The 15,554-nt window shown below is 53.9% G+C and overlaps 2 protein-coding genes across 5 annotated transcripts; one reads left to right on the top strand and one right to left on the bottom strand.

Annotated features, from left to right (window-relative positions):
• Window positions 1-31: 31 nt before the first annotated feature.
• On the top strand, window positions 32-2,370 carry LOC117639958 (sorting nexin-16). 4 transcript variants are annotated; one of them, XM_034376066.1, is made up of 7 exons: window positions 32-124; window positions 327-511; window positions 602-701; window positions 793-882; window positions 964-1,182; window positions 1,276-1,388; window positions 1,478-2,370. In XM_034376066.1, the coding sequence occupies exons 2-7, from the start codon at window positions 333-335 to the stop codon at window positions 1,584-1,586; spliced, it is 810 nt and encodes a 269-aa protein (XP_034231957.1). In that variant the 5' UTR covers window positions 32-124; window positions 327-332; the 3' UTR covers window positions 1,587-2,370. The 4 variants fall into 4 exon arrangements, with proteins under 4 accessions (XP_034231957.1, XP_034231956.1, XP_034231955.1 ...); XM_034376065.1 differs by having other exon boundaries at window positions 47-229; window positions 315-511; XM_034376064.1 differs by having other exon boundaries at window positions 48-240.
• Window positions 2,371-2,468: 98 nt separating this feature from the next.
• On the bottom strand, window positions 2,469-15,214 carry LOC117639955. The gene is made up of 19 exons (XM_034376055.1): window positions 14,702-15,214; window positions 9,977-10,098; window positions 9,739-9,900; window positions 9,543-9,655; window positions 9,371-9,447; window positions 9,100-9,284; window positions 8,886-9,026; window positions 6,920-8,812; window positions 6,547-6,837; window positions 6,319-6,461; window positions 6,142-6,226; window positions 5,937-6,056; window positions 5,743-5,853; window positions 5,514-5,658; window positions 5,173-5,432; window positions 4,879-5,062; window positions 4,521-4,795; window positions 4,306-4,445; window positions 2,469-4,211 (listed from the first exon to the last, which is right to left on the bottom strand). The coding sequence occupies exons 1-19, from the start codon at window positions 15,178-15,180 to the stop codon at window positions 4,017-4,019; spliced, it is 5,121 nt and encodes a 1,706-aa protein (XP_034231946.1). The 5' UTR covers window positions 15,181-15,214; the 3' UTR covers window positions 2,469-4,016.
• Window positions 15,215-15,554: the final 340 nt, after the last annotated feature.

The raw sequence follows: 15,554 nt of genomic DNA, 5'->3' as shown, positions 1-15,554 counted from the left end.
GTTCAAATACATTTTTGAGTGACTGTATGTGAGTATGCCATTATTTGCACTCCCCGAGCCTATTCGCAGAGCTTCTGTGAATAAGAAATTCGCCGTTGATGTCAAAAAAGAGTTACTGTGACATGTATGTTTACAAATGCATATTGAAGTTATAAAAATACGTATTTGCAATATTTCTATTTTTATTTGAGCTTTGAAGCTCAACGGACTGACTTTGTCATTCTCACAGGTAGTCATCCTGTATGTTTGTAGAAGTTGTCCTGTTTCCAGAGTGTGTTAGTAACCTGTCAAGGCCCAGATTAAGTAATCCTAAGTTGTTGTTCTAGACCAAAATGCTGCAACCTGACTTGAGCTCGCCAGAACATGAACCCTGTGTCAGTGAGGTGAGCTCCACCATATCTAGACTTCGGCTGCACAGTTCTCAAAACTCTAAAGAGCAAAATGATGACAAAGAATCTTGCTGTAGTACCCTCGTCTCAGAAGCTGCAAGTGAGAGAAATTTAGAGTGCGAGTGAGTAAAATTCACTTAATAATTATTTATTGTCACTGTTCAATGACAATAAACTCCTGCATGTCACCTTTTTTTTTTCATTTTTTGAAGGTTGAGACCTTTCACTATACAGAGATCAGGCATTGACAATGCTTGTTTCCAAATACCTATTATAGGGTATGAAGTAATGGAAGAGAGAGCTCGATTTACAGTATGTGTTTATGTTTTGTTCTCAGTTATCTTTTATTAATTCTGGCAGTAACTTCTCTATTGTTAATGTTGAATATTAATGCTTTTATCAGGTATACAAGTTGCGGATTGACAATAAGAATTATGGTGACTGCTGGTTTGTATTCCGTAGATACACTGACTTTGTACGTCTTCATTCCAAGGTAAGTAAAGAAAGGAAGCATCATTTATGAGTTGCATTAGATTGTCATGTTAAAAATCCAATGCCATGTTTTTGTTTACAGTTGAAACGGGACTTTCCTTCAACTGTTTTGACCCTTCCAAGAAAGCGCTGGTTCGGAGATAACTTCAACTCTTCTTTCCTTGAGGAACGTATTCAAGGACTCCAATCTCTAATCAATTCTATACTGGATAACCCTCACATGAGGGCATCTCAAAGTGTGCGAGAATTCTTTTGCCTTGATGAGCCACCATCATACGCTGATACGGTGGAAGAATCCAGAGTAATGCAACTGCAACTAGGCACACAGCCTTATGACTATTCTCTCACGTCATTTCACCTTGTAGTAATTCTGGCCCTTTGCTTTACATTACAGCCAATTTTTGACGCATTAGAAGAGACAATCTATCATCTGCGATGCCAGCTACGAGATAAAGAATGGGAGCTTAGACAGATGCAAAAGAAGATGGATTCATTCTCTCAGCTTAAGTAAGTTGTTGACCAAAATTTCAAGTTTTTATTTCGATTTGGTTCTCTGTTTTTTTTACTTCATTATTTTTTTAAATTTTTTTTTTCAGGAATTCTTCAAAACTTTGTGCACAGTGTAAACCAGAAGTTCAGAAGTGTCTGTTTATTAGTGAACAGGATCTGACAGCATCTGTGAAATCATCAGGGCCATTAGTCTGAAGTGTCTTTCGCCAGATAAGAATTAATTGGGTTCACTATCCGTCAACATATTGATCATGACGGTCTCTGAACTAGATGTGATATGAAAGAGTGTTCTATTGATAAAATGTTTTGTTTCATCAAAATTTAATGATATTATTCTTCAAGCATACTTTTTAGTTTGCATACCAATGTCTACTTTCTAGTTTGTTTAGTTTTTGGAGCTGTTTTGTGTGCCTATTATCTCGGTGCTGAAAATCTCATGGCCTGAGCAGGTTCTTTTTTTCTTGTCTACCTTTCCTCTCTATGAATTTTCCTTGTATGGGAAGCAACCCTCATTTTGTGATCCTTATTCCTTCCATTGTCTTGAGTAATGAAAATAATGTTTGAGACAATAATTTTAATGTGACTTTTCACATACAGGGTACAAAACAAGCATTTCTGGGAATTTTGAAGTTTTGTCTGAAATTTTTGTTTGAAATTTAAAGTGTTTATACTGTACTTTGATTTTGACTGAGGTAAAGATGTTAGTTTATGAGTGTTAGTTTTATACATTTTTATTGATGTTATTTAGTTATACATATTGCAACTCCTGTATATCAAATGTATCTGCATTATCACTCTTGGTGCCTTATCCTAATGTTCTGTTTTCCTTATTCCAATTTACTTCCCAAGAGGAAGTTCATGTGATCTAACTGAGTGATGACATGTAGGTATTTTATAGAATTGTTTACTGAATTAAGCCAAACCAATGGGTCAGATTCTTTCAGGTCTTTCAGACCTAATAAAGTCATGTGAGTTTAAATCTTGTTTTGGTTTTGTCATCAGTGAATGTCCACCAACTTGATAAAATGGGTATGCTCTGGAAGGTAGGGAACAGAAGGTAAAAAACACAGTCCAAAGTTTGTTAAAACTTATTTATTTGTCGCTGCTATAATAAGAAAAAAGACAAATGTGACAGTTTTTCTTTTCTTTCAAAAGCAGACAAATAGGGGGAGATTATCTTGGAAGAAGTCTTAGTGACAATGGCATCGCAATTGGCTGACAGAACATAGTGATGAGGGTAATGATGATGACGGTTAACTAAAACATTTACATCTGCAATAAGTTTAAAGTCTTAATGTTATTCATATTTACAATTTTACATGCTTGTGGTGAATCACTCTCTAGTGAGGAAACAGTTCATTTGTCACCTAAAATAATGATTAATGTGATCTTATCACTATCAACAGTCTCTGATTCACTCAAGATTTACACATACAAAATCTTTCAAAAATTATCACACACACTTTACATAATAAACAAATACATACAGTACATCTAAGGGGCGGAATGTCTGATAAGTAGAGAGGGAGGAGCTGCGTTCTGCAGTCAATTCTCCAAATATAGGTATAACTTATTGTAAATTTGTATTACAAATAAAATAGTAAAAATATGAGCACAGCACATTTACAAACTACATCAAAAGGTAACAATTGAACATGGAATCCACCACCTTGAGGATGATTAACAGATGCTGAAGAATAGATAGTTACAATACTTTATACAATGCCTTATTTATAAATTCATAATAAATTTACAATATCCTAGGATTGGAATCCATGTACCCTAATAATTCATAATAGCAGCATCTTAAAATTCGTCTGTTGACAGAACTTGGAATGGTCCCATGATAAAATTCAATGGAAAGGTTAAAATTCTGTAGCTGTTACAGTCTAGCTGATAGTAAATATTCATACCACGTACTATCTTCATCAACAGCCTAGTCTGACAAATACACTGCAAAGCAATGTATTAGTGACTAGCAACTACTTAATTTAACTATACACTACCAAGATGCCCTTACTGGGGAGGGCAACAAAATAATGGTCATTGGGTTTAAAATTTTCATTGATTAAGGTATAAAATCAACAGTGCAAAACATTCACAGTTAAAATCTGACACTGTGACCAGCACAGTAGAGCAGTCAGGAAACAAATATTGCTAATTTTTAAAACAAAGATAGAAAGATAACAAAATTATGATAAAGGCAGGAGAAAAGGTGCAGTTCTGTTTGCAGTCTTAGAAAAACATACATTCCTAGGAGAGCAAGATAGTTACCAAAACATGAAAATAAAATAAATTTGGTCCACCATAGTCAAAAGTTTGGCACAAGGAACTTAACAAGTGACATCTTAGTCAAGTCGAATGACTCCAAAATGAGCTCGGAGTAACTGCCCTGTTCTCCTTGGGTCCCACATTGCTACTTCAATGATTAAACTAATTCAAGCATTTAAATCACAATGGACAATGAATTTCCTCATTCATTACATTTCAGAGATGACTATTAACACTGAAAACATAAGAACTATCAACACATTGCTTTACATTATGTTGAGCACATTAACATACATGCGATCGCATCAAAAACACAAAGCTGACTTGGCATCTGATATTTAATTTACAAAGAGATCACCTTCTAACATTAAAACTCGTTTTTCTCTTAAAGCTGCCAACTGTGCGTTCAATCCAAAATCTAACATTGGAAATAGAGCTAAATACTGATGGATGATGACCTCTGCCACAGTTGCTGTGATAGCTGAGCACCCCTTGAAGTTCCCACACGCTATTCTCATTGGAGCACATCAATGGGCTGCCTTCGTCGTTCTAGAAGAATGAAAAATAAAATTCAAGCTTGTGTTACAAAGAAATCTGGATGAAAGTAAAATAAAAGATTCAAAAGATATCTTTCAAGACTTACGTAACATGGGGACTTCTCAGTATCAGTGAACCCTGCGCATATACTGTCCTTTGAAATCTTTCCAGCATAGTGCTTTGTTGAATTGCATACACTCACATCCATCAATGGGACTGGCAAATAATATTGACTAAAATTGGTCTCTGCAAAAAAAGTAACGATTGTAATTTTTTTTTCAGTTCCTTAATGTGGAAAAGAAAATCAATTTCACTACTTACCTCCTGGATTGGAGAATCCCCATCCAGCTGTCACACAAATTTGTTCTGGCTCTACTTCCTTCTCTGGGAGACAAATTGCTCCAACCTTGTTTGTCAATTGGAGAGGATTTTGCAACTCAACTAGAGCAATATCGTGTGTGTAAAGCAACTGATTATACTTGACTTGGGGGTATGGCACTATAGAGTGTACACTGCGCATCTGAGTGTCCATATTTTTATCAAACATTGATCCTCCTGCGTAGGCAATCCAATCCTTATTTGATAAGGTCTTATCTCTGTGGAGCAAAAATAAATTGCATGAGTACTTTCAGTTGTTGCAAAGAATAAAACTATTTTTGGTTCAAACTGAGGGCCTTACTTCGTGTGCAGACAGTTGTACGATGCCAGCAGCCAGCGAGGACTAATGATGCTGGCAGTGCAGCTACTTTTAACACGACTGTTGTAAAGGATAGCGACCCATGGTTGGGAGCCGCTAGCAGCTCCATCCCCACCAGCCAGACGCCCAGCAATACTCTCTGCAGATGGGCTATGAGTTCCACATGCTGCAAGGACAACAACAAAAAAATTTTATTGCAAGATAGTGTTTGTTTATGGGTGTTACACAGCCATAATATGGCCTATTAGAAATATCAGCAAGGAAAATCACACTTACTAAACTCTTGGCATTGAAGTTCAACAGCACCCTCAGCACATCCCTCCTTAGTACTTTTCAACATGCTATGAAGACGATGACCATCAGCAGTTGCGACATTGAGGGTAGCATCATCTTTCAGGCTCATAAAATTGCTGCTATTTGAAGCTTGGAACTCTGTTGATGCAGATTGACTGAAGCCCAAACTTTGGCAAGCCATATCACTCCACTTTGAGTCCCAGTGGTTTCCGCAAACAGGTGACCATTCATCGTCAGCATTCCTGTTGAAACAGTTTCATTTTAGAAGATAAAATTGAATGGTGCATAAAACTGTGCACATAATAAATGTAGGTTGATCAAACCTAATTTGAAGATAAGATGTTTCATTGTCAAGACGAATACAGTTCCACTCATCACTCAAGTCGGGGCAGTGATCGACTCCATCACAGACTTCCGCTTTGGATATACATCCTCCAGTATGGCACTTGAACTGGTCCAGGGCACAATCTAAATAAACAAAATATATGTGGTTATCAATTTAAAATAATAAATTACAATTTATTGGCATCGGATCAAAGAGGGAGGTCATACCGCAGAGAAGTTCATCTTCTCCATTCGCACAGTCTGACATCCCATCACAACGCTGAGTAAGTTGTATGCACCATCCCTCAGGGCAGTGGAACTCGTCATTACCACATGAGTCTGGAAAACATAAAATAAAATAGTGAAAGCCGCCTCAATCAAAGGTATGCAGCAGCTATTCTTTCGTTGAAAGGATACTTTACCTTGGCAGTTTCGTTCATCCATATGATCATCACAGTCCGGCTTGCCATCACACTGTGAGAGCACAGGGATGCAGCGCTTTGAGGGGCACTGGAACTCATCGAACTGACATTGCCAGTTTTCTGAAACAAACAAGTTGATTTGAATAAATGAATGAATTCAAATGGTCTGTTCAAGATTTTAGTGGAAGGAAGGAGCTTAACTTACCACAGCCCATTTCATCACTTCCATCATTGCAGTCCACAATACCATTGCAAACAAGGTGCCTCTTCAGGCATTGATTGTTGGAGCACTGGAAGAAAATAAGCACATGTTCCATTTAACCAAAAGCTCCCCGAAGGCAGTCTTCATTGCAGTCAGCAGCCACGGTGAAGGAAAAGTTACCTGGAAGTTACCGGGGCATCCCTCCTCGATGCATTTGGCCTCGTCTGAGCCATCCGAGCAGTCGTTGACGGAGTCGCACTTCGACGAAAGAGGGACGCAGTATGCACCCTCGCGGGAAGTGCCGTTGGTGCATTGGAATTGCCCTGAGTAAACCACACAGTTTCAAACGGGTTACAAAAAAAATCGACAAAACTCTCAAAAATAAAATAAAATTCAACGTGGACGTACCGGCAGCGCACTTGGAGAAGATGGCGTGGGGGAAGGCCGGTGCGCCAGACGCGGTGGTCTCGGACGGCGTGGTCTCGGACACGAGGGCGGAGGTGACGGGAGCCTCGGGGGACGCGGACGTGGAGGCCTCCACCGCGGGGCTCGGCGTCGGCGTCACCTCCACGACGGTGGTGGTCTCCATATCCGTGTCGCTGACGACAACCACGGGCACGTTCATGGGGTTGGACTCGTTGGTGTCCAGGGTCTCGGCGGGCGAGGACGGCGACGAAGCTACCTCTGCAGACGCAGATTCTGGAAAGGAGGGAAAGAGCGTGTTGAAATAATGGAACGACAGTTCGAGTGACTCTTGTCGGCCGGGGTCTCACGCGCTTACCTGGAGTGGTTTCTGCCTTGGGCGATTCCGTGGCTGTCTCTGCCTCCGCCGCTGGCGCCGACCTGGGCGTCGTGGCGTCGGCGTCGTCGCTGGAGGCGGACGTCGATGCCTCAGCCACCGCGCCAGCCTTGGCAGCGTCGTTGAGGTACTTCTTGGAGTACTCCTTGTCCAGCTTCTGCTTGAGCGAAGCCTTGTCGTCCTTGTCCAGGGCGATCAGCTGGTCCGCCTCGTCGCCGGCCAGGTCGTTGTTGGCCGTCTTGCTGTCCTCGGCGCTCGCCCCCAGCCCGTTGTCGTTGTTCTTGTCGATGTCGTTCTGCTCGGACGGCACGGACGCAGCCGACGACACTTCGGGCACGACGGTGGCGTCCTCGGAGGCCGCCGACGACGGCGCCGCGGTGCTAGTGGTCGCTGGGGTCGTGGCGGCGTCCTTGGGCCCCACGGCGCTGGCGGTGGTGACGTCGGTGACGGCATCCTCGTTGGGGTTCATCTCGAGGGGGTTCACCTTGTGCATTTCATCGTTGTCCAGCCTGGGGGGCTGGGTGTTGGCCTCCGCATCGGCTGGCGCCGCCACAGTGGCAGTGTCCTTGTCGGCGGCCTTGACGGCGGCGTCCAGGGGCGCGTCAGTCGCAGCCGGCTCCGGCAAGACGGTGGTGGTCGGGGCTCCGGTCTGGCTAGCGGCCGACACCAGGACGGCGGACTGGTCCGTCAGGTCGGCGAAGTCCGCCACCAGGGCCGCGTCGTCGCCGCGGTGGCTGCGGCCCTCCGACATGCCGACCATCTCCATGAGCGCCGCGTTGTCCAGGTCAGCGAGGGGGCGAGGCGACGAGGCCGTCGCAGGCGTCACGGAGGGCGCGGCGGAGGGCTCGGCGGATGGCTCGGCAGATGGCTCTGGCGCGGGTTCTGCAGAGGGCTCGGCGGCAGGCTCGGGCGATGGTTCTGCTGCTGGTTCAGGCGATGGCTCTGCGGCTGGTTCGGGGGTAGGTTCAGCAGCAGGCTCGGGGCTAGGTTCAGCAGCAGGCTCGGGGCTAGGTTCAGCAGCAGGTTCAGCAGATGGCTCAGGAGAAGGCGTTGGCTCCGCGGCGGGTGCAGGCTCAGCGGATGGCTCCGGGGCGGGCTCTGCGGAGGGTTTCGGGGACGGTTCGGCTGGGGGCTCAGGAGCAGGTTCAGCGGAAGGTTCGGGTGACGGTTCGGCCGCGGGTTCAGGAGCAGGCTCTGCAGAGGGCTCGGGCGATGGTTCAGCAGCGGGTTTAGGAGCTGGTTCAGGAGCAGGCTCTGCAGAAGGCTCGGGCGATGGTTCGGCTGCGGGCTCAGGAGATGGCTCCGCGGAGGGCTCGGGTGAAGGCTCCGCGGAGGGCTCAGGGGTGGGTTCAGCCGCAGGCTCAACCGACAGGCGAGCCGATTGGTCCTCCGACTTGACCTTCTCCGAGGCAACGAGTTCCGCTGCTGGTTCAGCAGACGGCTCTGGCGATGGCTCTGCGGCGGGCTCGGGAGACGGTTCGGCAGATGGTTCTGGTGCCGGCTCGGCCGATGGTGCGGGAGACGGCTCAGCGGCTGGCTCAGGGGCAGGCTCGGCCGAAGGTTCGGGAGAGGGCTCCGCGGCCGGTTCAGGGGCCGGCTCGGCAGATGGTTCCGGTGCGGGTTCAGCAGCAGGCTCGCGGGCTGGCTCTGCGGACGGTTCGGGCGCTGGTTCAGCGGCGGGCTCGGGGGATGGCTCAGCAGATGGCTCTGGCGCGGGCTCCGCCGACGGTTCGGGAGCAGGCTCAGGGTTGGGCTCGGCGGACGGCTCTGGTTCCGCCTTGGCGTCCACGTCGTGATGGTGGTGGTGGTGGTCATGGTGGTCGTGGTCATGGTGGCCGTGGTCCTGGGTAGATGGAGCTGGTTCGGGAGATTCACCTGTTAGGCAGAGGGCATGGGTTAGTGAAAGGGCCCTCACAGTGGCGTGGGCGGTGTTGCCTGCCGCACGTACCGGCTGCAGACACGCAGTTGTAGCCCGCCGCGTCGAGGGCCCAGCCCTCCGGACACGAGCACATGTTGGTCAGCAGCTCCCTGTCGAACCTGCACTCGTGCGAGCAGTCGCCGTTGTTCATCTGGCACTTGTCGATCAGGTCTAAAGACAGAGGATGAGCGGTTAGGGCACGAAAAGCAACAACGACGACAAGAGTGTGGGACGAGAGACTTGCCGTTGGCCTTGATGGAGTCCACGGGCATCTGGTAGGTGTAGACGTAGCCGCCGTGGCTGCGGATGTACATCTGCAGGCGGTCGCGCACCTCCTGCTTGTTGATGGGGGCGGCCTCCTGCTGCACGCCCTGCACCCCCGACTTCCAGTCCCAGGCCACGCGGAACTTGGCCACCACACTGCCGGGGCTGGAACGGGGAGGAAAATGTTAGAAGATAAAGCCAAAGAATGTTATTTCATGCCTGCGCGTCGACTCCTATGCGCGTGTACGTACCTGAAGTCCATGACCTTGATGGTGACGTCAGCGGCGCCGTACTTGAGGGTCTCGGGGCTGAACATGATGTCTTTCAACTAGACGGGAAGAAACAGCGAGATGATAATCACTTGACCGCTTGGAACATGGCGACGTGTTTCTTGCAAACCCTGCCGCGGCTTCGTATACTCACCTCCGCTTCGAGGCTGGTCGCAAGCTCCTGGAACTTGGCCGAGCTCTTGTTCCGTAGGTCGGGCGAGAAGTCCATGTTGAGGATGGTCAGCTGGCCGTCAACCACCCGCGGAACTGCCGGACAAGACAAAATCACAGGTCAGCGCGGGTAGACAAGAAGAAATGGGGATTGATTTATGTTTGGTGTTTGTGCTTACCGTACAGCCGCGAGGTGTCCGTGGTGGGCGGGTCGGGCAGGGCGGTGCTGGACGGCGGCGGCGAGGCGGAGGACGGCCCGGGGCTGGACGCGCCGTGCTGGCTGCTGAGCGCGCGCCCGGACACGTCCACCTGCTTGGCACTTCCCTGGGAGAAGAAGCCCGCTGCACGACGGCAACGCCCTCGGTTAGTGCCACCCACACTATCGGGAGAAGAAGAAGACCATGAAAGACTACTCACTGGCGGCGAGGACGATGAGGAGCAGGGCCAGGCCCAGGAACATGAGGCCCACGACCCAGCACAGGCAGCGCCGGCCGTTAGGGACGTCGCGCTTGTCCTTCGTCACGTACAGCTTCTCGCCCCTGAAACGGAAAACGAGGACAACGTTACCGATGCACTCACACACACACGCGCACACACACAACGGAGCGCAGCCCCGCATACATGCATTGCATGGCGGTGCCGGGCCTCCACTGGGACTGGGACCCCGACGCGGTCACCGTGGCGGCGCCCCGGAGTCAATGGGGCATCGGGGGGGCCGGCCTGCCAACGGCCTACAGTGTGGCCCGATGGCCCGACCCACTGCGCTCCTTGCGCCGGGGCCGCACGCTCCGATGGGCCCCGTCGTGGACCCCGTGGACCTCACGTGTGAAATTTAGTGCCACCCACCCGGCCCGGCCGGTGTCCGCGACCTGCCGTGCCGCGCCGCGCCGCGCCGCGCCCTGCCTACGCGACGGTCTGGTGTTCCGGCCCGCCTCGCCGCGGGTAACGGCACGGCACGGCGCGAGCGTCGCACTCGTAACTTTCCTCGGCGTGGCTCGGTCACGACACCCGTGTCGGTTATAACTACTATCGGCAGCGTTATTTGTTTATTATTATTTATAAACCGCGGCCGGCGCCACAGCCGTTGCCCGGGGGCGGAGAGGAGGGCCTCGCGGAGGGCGGGGCGGGGCGGGGCGCTAACGGGCTGCTGCCTTCCAAGTGGCCACGGACACACTGTAAGTTCAGAAGGGCTTTCTTTCTGGCGGACACTCGTCCGGAACTGGAGGCTACTTGGCGGCACGTTGCGTTCAAGAACTCGCTAGGCGGTCGCGTAGCGCGCCTTGCAGGGGCTGCAGGGGCGGGGTAGGCACGCCCGCCACTCTGGCGCGTGGAGCGGGCGGCCCAGCATGCCGGGCGCTCTCGCCCAAGGACTCCAAGGACGCACCCATGCACTCACCGACGGCACGGACTCGCGGCGGTCCAAAACGGTGGACGCCTGCGAACTTGGCCGAGCCGACTTGAACCCAAGCCAAACAGAGAGAGAGAAGTAGACTGGTGTAATCCAGCCTCGTTACCATAGCGAGCGTAAACCCCACCGGACGCTCAACCGCTCGCCACGGCGCGGTGTAACCCAACCCCAGCCTCAGCAGACTGATCCCGAGAGCCGTTTTCGTCGCTCTGTCTCTCTCGCTCCTATACTGGACGCACCATGAGTGCGAGAGAGACAGAGCGGCGGACAGACTGGAGGTCCAGACTGGAGCATCAATTCTCGCGCCGTCCGGCTTTCAGCCCGCGGTAATTTCTTTTCGTTACAAAAGAGAGAAACAAAACAAAAAACGATCTGAGTCATAACGAAGGCGCCGAAAACGAAATGATTTGGTCGCCGAGAAAGGCGGAGTCGGCGTGGGCAGCGCGGCGCGGCGCGACGTCCGCGGAGACGAAGACGACGGCCGGCAGGAGGGGCATGGATTCCGGACGAGTCATCGCACCCGTCAGCCTCTCTGGAAAATTTTGGCGCACCGCTTGAAAAAAAAATTACAACTTGGGGCGGAAAAAATAAAAATGAAATTGAGAATAAATGAGGAGGGAAACATGATTATTCTTTTGCGCGGCGGCCAAGCTGGCTAGACCCTTATCCACGGCATGCATGCGCCGTGTGTCCACATTAACGACGGCCACCTCGGCACGGCACGGCACGGCGCGGCACGGCCCAAACCGAGCTGGCCCACCGCCTCTAACGCCTCTAACGAGCTGGAAAGCTCTCCAGCCCGCTCCAGCCCGCGCTCCAGCCATTCCGGGCAGATCAAATTAGCACTCTAAAGCGGAGCAGCGCCGTTTCGCCTTTTCGCAAACGAGTCGCCGCGGTGGACCCTGGAGGCCCTGGAGGCCCTGGAGGCCCTGGAGGCCCTACAGGGCTCGGCCATCACCTGGGGCACCGCGGGGCCCGCACTAATTGCGGAACGGCAATTTCGTGGATTTGTTCACCTAAACCTTGGCCGCGCAGCAGTAACACACGCATATGACAGGGCCCGACCGCCCGCTGCTGTCTCTCTCGCACCCGCAGGGGACGCCCCACGAGTGCGAGAGAGACAGAGCGACCGCTGCGAGGCGCCGAAAGTCCACCCGCGCACTCGCTCGAGCACTCGCTCTCCTCGCCGGCCGCTTGGCCAACGGGCGACCCCACACAAGGGCAGCGGGGCAGCCTTCCCAGGCGTGCACAAAAAAAGAAAGAGAGAGAGCGGGTTTTGATCCGATTGATTAGCGTTGGCTGGATTGTATCGCTGCATCGCATTGGCTGAGGCATTGGCTGACCGGTCGGCGTACTCAAGGACGATCCCCCGCCGCGCCGCCGGTGATATCGGAACGAACGCGTATGTGTGTCGAGGACGGCCGAGGACGGGACGGGGCACAGAGGCTGCGACAGGCCGTCAGGTGTGACACAGCGTGACTCCGTGTCACACTGTGTCACGCGGCGGACACGGGGCACCCACGACGGGGAGGACGCAGCCAGAGCGAGCCAGAGCCACTGTAGGATCGCACCCAAACACACGAAGCGCGCGCATTCGAACCGCCAATGTAACAATAACTCCTGCTAGTAAAGCGTCAGTGTGTGCGCGTATGTGTGTGTGTGCTGGCAATGAAACTGCCGCCTTTCATAGCGACTCGACTCCGGCGCAGGGATCAGGGCCAGGCGAGGCTCCGGGCGCACCGCCCCACCTAAGCTGGCCGATGGAGCGCGGAGAATTGGCGTCAACTTGGCTCGCGCCCGCCCCGCCCCGCCCCGCCCCGGCGGCAGGCCGCTACAGCTCCTCCAGATCGCTAACCTAATCCGGGCTGGGCCGCGATTTCGGTGCGCGGCGCGGCGTGGCGGCGTGGCCGCCGTGGACGAGACCGGTATCGGAACATCGGGACATCCGAACCGGGACGGCGACCTGGTCCATTCACACGGCGCCGCGGCAGCCGCGCCAGCCGCGCTAGCAGTGGAGCGGCGCGACCTTTCCGTCACGGCTTTGCGCTCTGCGTACGAGCGGCGGCACCGGCCGCAAACACGTGGTTGTCACGGTGGCCGCGTGGTTTAAGGCGCTGCGTTTCGGGGCGCGGATTTCGGGTTCGATTACCCGTCGGACCAGCCGCGTTTTTTTCCTCTCGCGTTGCGGCGGCGGGGCGTTTATCGCTGCTCATCGGCGGCAAGGTGGTAGGAAACGCGAAGGGCGCCGCGGCGGCAGAGACAGCCAGACAGCATTCCAGTGGCGTGGAGCAAGCAGGCGAAGCCTTTGTTACTTCGTTCGCCTCATCGGCCGCGGGGCCGCGGGGCCGCAGGGACTCCCGACGAGCGGCACTCTTACTTTCGCCCAACACACGCGTGGCGCGCCGCGCTGCAATGCCCTGCGCCGCCAGGGACGCAGGGACGCGGCTTGGCCTCGGGGAGCATGACCTGCCGGCAGAGCGGCGGCCATCGGGCGAGCAGGGTCATGACGGTGCGCGTCCAGCGCCAGGAAGACAGGAACGAGAGGACGGCGTCGGTGTCGCCGTGCCGCGCCGCGCCCTGCCCTGACTCGTCACGCCGGCCTGACCCACCCCACGCCACCCGCTGCGCGCTGCGCGCTCGACGCTCCACGATCCGCGCGGCGCTTGACGGCGTCCACGGCCTCCTCGACGGCGACCCCGTTCGCGGATGACTGGCCGCTCCCCGGGGCGAGGCCGCGAGGCCGCCGCACGCGCCGCCGCGGGCCGCGGGGGGCCGCGACCCTGGCCTGCATGGCCTGCATGACCTGCGCGCGGCGCGGCGCCGCGGCCTCCCCGGCGACTGGGCGGAAGACCGCGGAAGACGCTGCGGGCTGGGGGCGCTACTCCGGTACTTCCAGCCCGCCTCGCTGGACGTCCCCGCGACTTCCGCCAGTCGATGACGGCGGAGACGGCCTCCGGGCCGTCGCCATGACGACGTAGTACGACGCGGAGCCGCTCGGCCAGACACTAAAAGCGGCATCTCGTCGCGCCGCGTCTCGCTGGGTGGCCCTTGACAAACGAATAAACGCCGCGGACCTCGATTCCGATGTCCGAGTCAATGCCGAGTCGGCTCTGCTTTACGCCCCTGCCCCCCGCCCCCCGCCAACACCGACACAGCGCCGGCAGTGTTTAACGCGTTTAACGGCAGTAGCTTGTAAGTGCTTCGGGCGAAAGCTGTATCGGCACCTTGTTTCCGCGAGGCTTTCAAAGAGTCCAGCCCTGTCGCTGGGCTCTAAAAGTGTAGCCACTACACACACACACACTCACGCGGTATAACGAGGTGCCGCCGTCGGTGTCCCAATCGACTAGTGCCTGAGAACTATCTTTCAGGTTGGCCGACTTTTTAATCGCATTTCCGCGCACGAAAAAGGGACGAGTGGGAAGGGGAGGGGAGGGGGGCATTCCCACGAGAGAGCAGCGAGCCCCCTGCTCCCATGCGAGGCAGGCCCACTCCACTCCCCCGCCGTGTGGCCGGCCTGGTCGGGCAGCACACTCGCAAACCCAGGCGCGAGGCGAAAAGCATTCCCATTTTATGCATTCATTCATTACCGCCGCCCCGCCCCGCCCCGCGGCGAAATGAAATAGTCGGGTTACGTGCGCGCGCCTCCGTTTCAGATTCTCTTACTTCTCTTTCGGAAAATGTAAAGACGAAGTCTGATGCGCCCCCAGCTGCACCAGACTGTCCGACTGACTCACCTCATGCACTTCCGATGCTCGTTGACGGGCACGAAGTACTCGTCGTAGGGGTCCCGCACGTCCTCGGCCGAGTCCTTCTTGATGGGGATGCCGTTGACGCCGTTGCCGCCGTGGCCGTTGGCGCCGTTGGCCGGCGCGGCCTCCTCCATGGCCGCCTTCTCCGAGGCCGAGAACGGGTTCATGTTGACCAGCTCCAGGTTGACGGCCTCGGCCATGCCGTCCTTGGCCGTCTTGGTGGGGGTGCCGTCGGCCGTGACGGTGGAGGCCGTGGAGGTCATGCTGCCGTTGAGCGGGCCGCTGGCGCCGTCCTCGGGCACCGAGATGGTGACGGCCTCGTCCGCATCGAAGGCGGCGTTGTCGTGCCCGTGGTTCGGCATGGCCGGCATGGCCCTGTCCACCTCGTCCTGGCCGGGGCGCCCGGGCCCGGGCACGGCGATGCTCACCGAGGAGGTGAAGTTGGGGCGCGGTTTGTCTTCCATGGTGGAGCCTCTACCGGGTCATGCGCATGGCGGGCTGCAACACAAACGAAACCAGGCGCTCGGTCAAACTGCAGTCGAGTTGAGTCATTGCATCTATGGGGCACCCCGCGGGGGTGCGAGAGAGACAGAGCGGCGGGGCACTGTTGTTGATTGACGCCAGAGCACACGGCCCCCGGTGTGAATGCACCCCCAGGAGGTGGCGTAGAAAGTCCCCGTCGGGGACGCCTCCTAAAAAGCGGCCGTTATAAATGAGGCTCCGTTACCGCGGCAACGCAACGACGCGGCGTGCCCGGGGCTGACGGGACGGGGCGGGTGACCCTCGCGGATCTTAATCGCGAGGCTGCACTTTTTTTCCCCCGCCGTTTTGCTTCTTA

Source organism: Thrips palmi, unplaced genomic scaffold, assembly GCF_012932325.1.
Source record: "Thrips palmi isolate BJ-2018 unplaced genomic scaffold, TpBJ-2018v1 HiC_scaffold_12, whole genome shotgun sequence".
Lineage (NCBI taxonomy): Eukaryota > Metazoa > Arthropoda > Insecta > Thysanoptera > Thripidae > Thrips > Thrips palmi.
Note: the sequence above shows the minus strand (reverse complement) of the source record. Positions and strands in the feature narration are given on the sequence as shown.